This window comes from Phoca vitulina, unplaced genomic scaffold (genome assembly GCF_004348235.1).
Source record: "Phoca vitulina isolate PV1807 unplaced genomic scaffold, GSC_HSeal_1.0 scaffold52, whole genome shotgun sequence".
Taxonomy (NCBI): domain Eukaryota; kingdom Metazoa; phylum Chordata; class Mammalia; order Carnivora; family Phocidae; genus Phoca; species Phoca vitulina.
Window position 1 is genome coordinate 1054772 of NW_022589755.1, and position 3320 is coordinate 1058091.

The 3320-nt window shown below is 42.3% G+C and overlaps 1 protein-coding gene across 1 annotated transcript; it reads right to left on the reverse strand.

Moving 5' to 3' along the window:
* Nucleotides 1-769: 769 nt before the first annotated feature.
* Nucleotides 770-2943, reverse strand: ZSCAN4 (zinc finger and SCAN domain containing 4). The gene is made up of 3 exons (XM_032388298.1): nt 2523-2943; nt 1819-1984; nt 770-1728 (listed from the first exon to the last, which is right to left on the reverse strand). The coding sequence occupies exons 1-3, from the start codon at nt 2916-2918 to the stop codon at nt 980-982; spliced, it is 1311 nt and encodes a 436-aa protein (XP_032244189.1). The 5' UTR covers nt 2919-2943; the 3' UTR covers nt 770-979.
* Between the last annotated feature and the right edge of the window lie 377 nt (nt 2944-3320).

The following is a 3320-nucleotide window of genomic DNA, read 5'->3' on the forward strand; positions in this document are numbered from 1 at the left end:
AAACAAAAGCTTTCCTTTGTACCAAGAGGTATGTGCAAGGATATTCACAATAGCAAACACCTGGAGACAGCTCAGGAAAGGGGACAGATAAATGGGCTTCTCCATACAGTGGAGCATTATCTGCAGCCCCATAATCCTCTGTATTATGGATGCAGTGAGAGAAATGTCACAATTTACCCCACAGAATACCCCCTTCCATGATTCAAGCCATTTCCACATGGTACCTTCTAGTTTCTCAGTGTAAGTGAGCCCTAATTTCCTAGTGGAAACTAGCTCACAAATGTATTCCAAGTAACCAGCATAAGTGCTTTTTGCCTCTGCCGTGCACAGAATATTTTCATTTCCTCCAAACTGCCCTTTCAAACTAGTTCTGCAAATAAGCTCCTCATCCCCCAATACCTGCCATCTCTGGAAGAAATGAATGGAAAGCATTTGCCCGTTTTTGGTATTTATTTGTCAATAAAATAGCATTCTGAAACTTTCAGTCACCAATCATATCAGGTCTAGTTTAGCTATTAATATTTCCAGCGAATTACAGAAATATATCATTTAAATATAAAGGTTCCCTTTTATAGGCTAAGGCCTATTTCTGGGTTTCTGCCTCTGCTCTCCACCTTTTTAGGTGCATGTGGCCCAGTAAAGATAAAGTGTGTGGACAGAGGACAGGGGAGCAGGAGGGAAAGCATCACTTGACCACTGGAAGCTGGTGTTTGTGTCCTGGAGTTGGACATTCCTGGATTTTAAAGAATAAACACCAACATTACACATTCATCCATTTATTGAGCAGATTATTTATTGGTTATTTGAAATTTGTCAACCAAATATCAGTACCTGAGATACTCTAGTGAACAAACTAAGAAATTTCTCCTTAAACTTATATTTTAGCGAAGACAATAAATGGAAAATATAATCAGGAAATTATATGTTCTAAATAGGGAAGTACTACGGAAATATACATATTTGCATTGATATTCATGTATCATTCCATTGGGGCTGCACCCGAGGAAGCTTCTGGTGTGGAAGGAACACCTCTGAAGGCACTTTTCTGGTGAGTCCTCAGGTGGCGGTGGTAGGTGGACGACTGGCGGTAGCTTCTATGGCAGAGGGAACATTCATAGGGCTTCTCCCCTGTGTGGATTCTCTCATGTGCCAGGAGGTTGGTTTTGTGGCTGAAGGATTTTTCACACGTGCTGCACGTGAAAGGCTTCTCTTCTGCATGAATCTTCTGATGCACGTGTAGGTCTGATGCTTGGAAGAAGCCTTTGTTACACTCAGCACAAGTAAATGTCCTCTCGTTATTGTGTCTTCTCTGATGGGCTTTTAGCTGAGAGAAATACCTAAAGATCCTGGGACACTTTTCACATCTGTATGAGTTGTGGGCTTCATGGCATCCTCCTTGGTGTCCCCCACATGTGGAGTTCCCCTCAGTTCTCTGGTGGGTAGGAACAGGCTCAGGGATGACCTGGATTGACTGAGAGAGAAACCCTGGTCCCCCCTCTATAAGGACATCTTGATATGAGGATCCCTTCAGGGACCCTTCCTTGGACCTGGATGTGCCTAGACCTGCTCTTCCAGAGCTGAGCAGATTCTTCAAAGAAACACTGTCCTCTTCAAGCCTAGGACAGTCCTCTTCCTGGATAATGAGCAGGGAAGGTATTTCATTGCCTTGACTAGTAATACTGTCATTCATGTGATAAATGTTGTCTCCATTTTTTTTATCTTTATCTCCTGTGTGGGGATAAAGTGACTCAGTGAAGTTGTACCCAAGAAGGAGTCCACACACAACATCCCGCTAGTACCTTGGCTTACCCCACTCACCTTGTCCTATTTCCAGGGAAGTTTCTTGGGGAGTCCAGGAGGGTGTCCCCATGTTCTCTTCTGTTGGGGTCCTTGCTGGCAACTGTTTCATGAAGTGAACAATGACTTCTCTTAAGGGCATATTCTCAGAAAAGAGGGCTTCCTGCCCCTGCATGTGGACGTGGACCTGTAAACAAAGCCTGATCACTATTGTATATGGATCTGTTGAGTGACAGAAGCCTTTGTGGAAGACCTGCTCTCATGAGGCTTTCCCAAGATCCCTCTACTACATGCTGTCACACCCACTATTCTGCCCTTATCCCTGCTGGCCTTAAAAATTCATGGTAATTTCTAATTAGTGTGTCACTTTCAACGAGAAAAGACTAATACTAGGGTGTTCTGAGGGAAGAATGAGGTTGTGTGAAGGCATTTTTCCCCATTCTTGAGGTTTCTGCTCTATTGTCAATTTCTTAGTGAGCCCTCCTACCATCGCACTGGCGAAAATCACTTAATATGTTGGCTCTTATATGTCCTACTGAATAGATGCCTATAAAACATCTGCTTTCATTTTGCTTACTTAGCATGGTAAAGAGTCTCTTTGGTGAGAACTAATAAGTGGGTCTACAATAACCCTTCTTTCTCTACTTCCAGGCAATTCCAACAGGCTGTACTTAATCCTTACACACCTCTGACCCTCACCCCAGGAGTTAAGACCCTCTACTCACTAATCCAGGTGGCTTCATGCCGTCGTCAGTCAGATCTTCCATGAATTTCTCCAGGTTTCTGCCACTTGCATTCCATTTCTCTTTCAACATGGACCTGTCACTGCAGTGGCCATTGATCATAAACTGTTCCAGGACCAAACGAGAAATAATTTCATCCTTGCTGTGTTTTTCTGGCTGCAGCCATGAGTAAAATAACTTATAGAGATTTTGCAGTTCCTGCCTTGCACATGAGTTATTACTGTTTTGTAATAAACTGAGCTGAGTGCTCGGGAACTCATAGATCTCCTCTTCCTCCTGAATGGCTGGTCCTTGACTGGGTTTATGCTCTAGGTTTTCTGACCCAGGATCATTCCTAGATGGTTCTCCCTGAAATGAGATTCTGAGATCTAAAGCCATTCTTAACAGGAATTCTCAGAGAGATTCAACTTTAGATATTCAATTCCTACTGATTTGTTTCTCCGGAGATCTGTTTCACCGGCTCATAGATACCTAAAGAGTGCAAGCTAGAAATAGAAGAGATATATAATTAATTACAGCACTGGCATAATTTTTTAAAAATTCAGTATAAGTTCATGGATTAATTCTACTAGACTTTTAAGAAAGAAAGAATGCTAATCTTACACAAACTCTCCCAGAGCGTAAAAAGTGGGAACACTCCCCTTTTAGTTAATGAGTTCAGCAACTCCCTGATAAGAAAAGTTTACAAGTACATTAAAGAAAGGTACACTATAGGTCAGGGTCTTTCACAAATGGTAGGTGTAGAAATGGAAAGCAAAACATTTGCAAATCAAATCCAGT

Coding starts and splice junctions, on each gene's coding strand:
- ZSCAN4 (XM_032388298.1), bottom strand. CDS start 2,918: ATGGCTTTAGATCTCAGAATCTCATTTCAGGGAGAACCATCTAGGAAT. Junction 1,985..2,522: donor GCATGAAGCCACCTGGATTA/GTGAGTAGAGGG, acceptor CTTTGTTTACAG/GTCCACGTCCACATGCAGGG. Junction 1,729..1,818: donor TTCCCTGGAAATAGGACAAG/GTGAGTGGGGTA, acceptor ATCCCCACACAG/GAGATAAAGATAAAAAAAAT.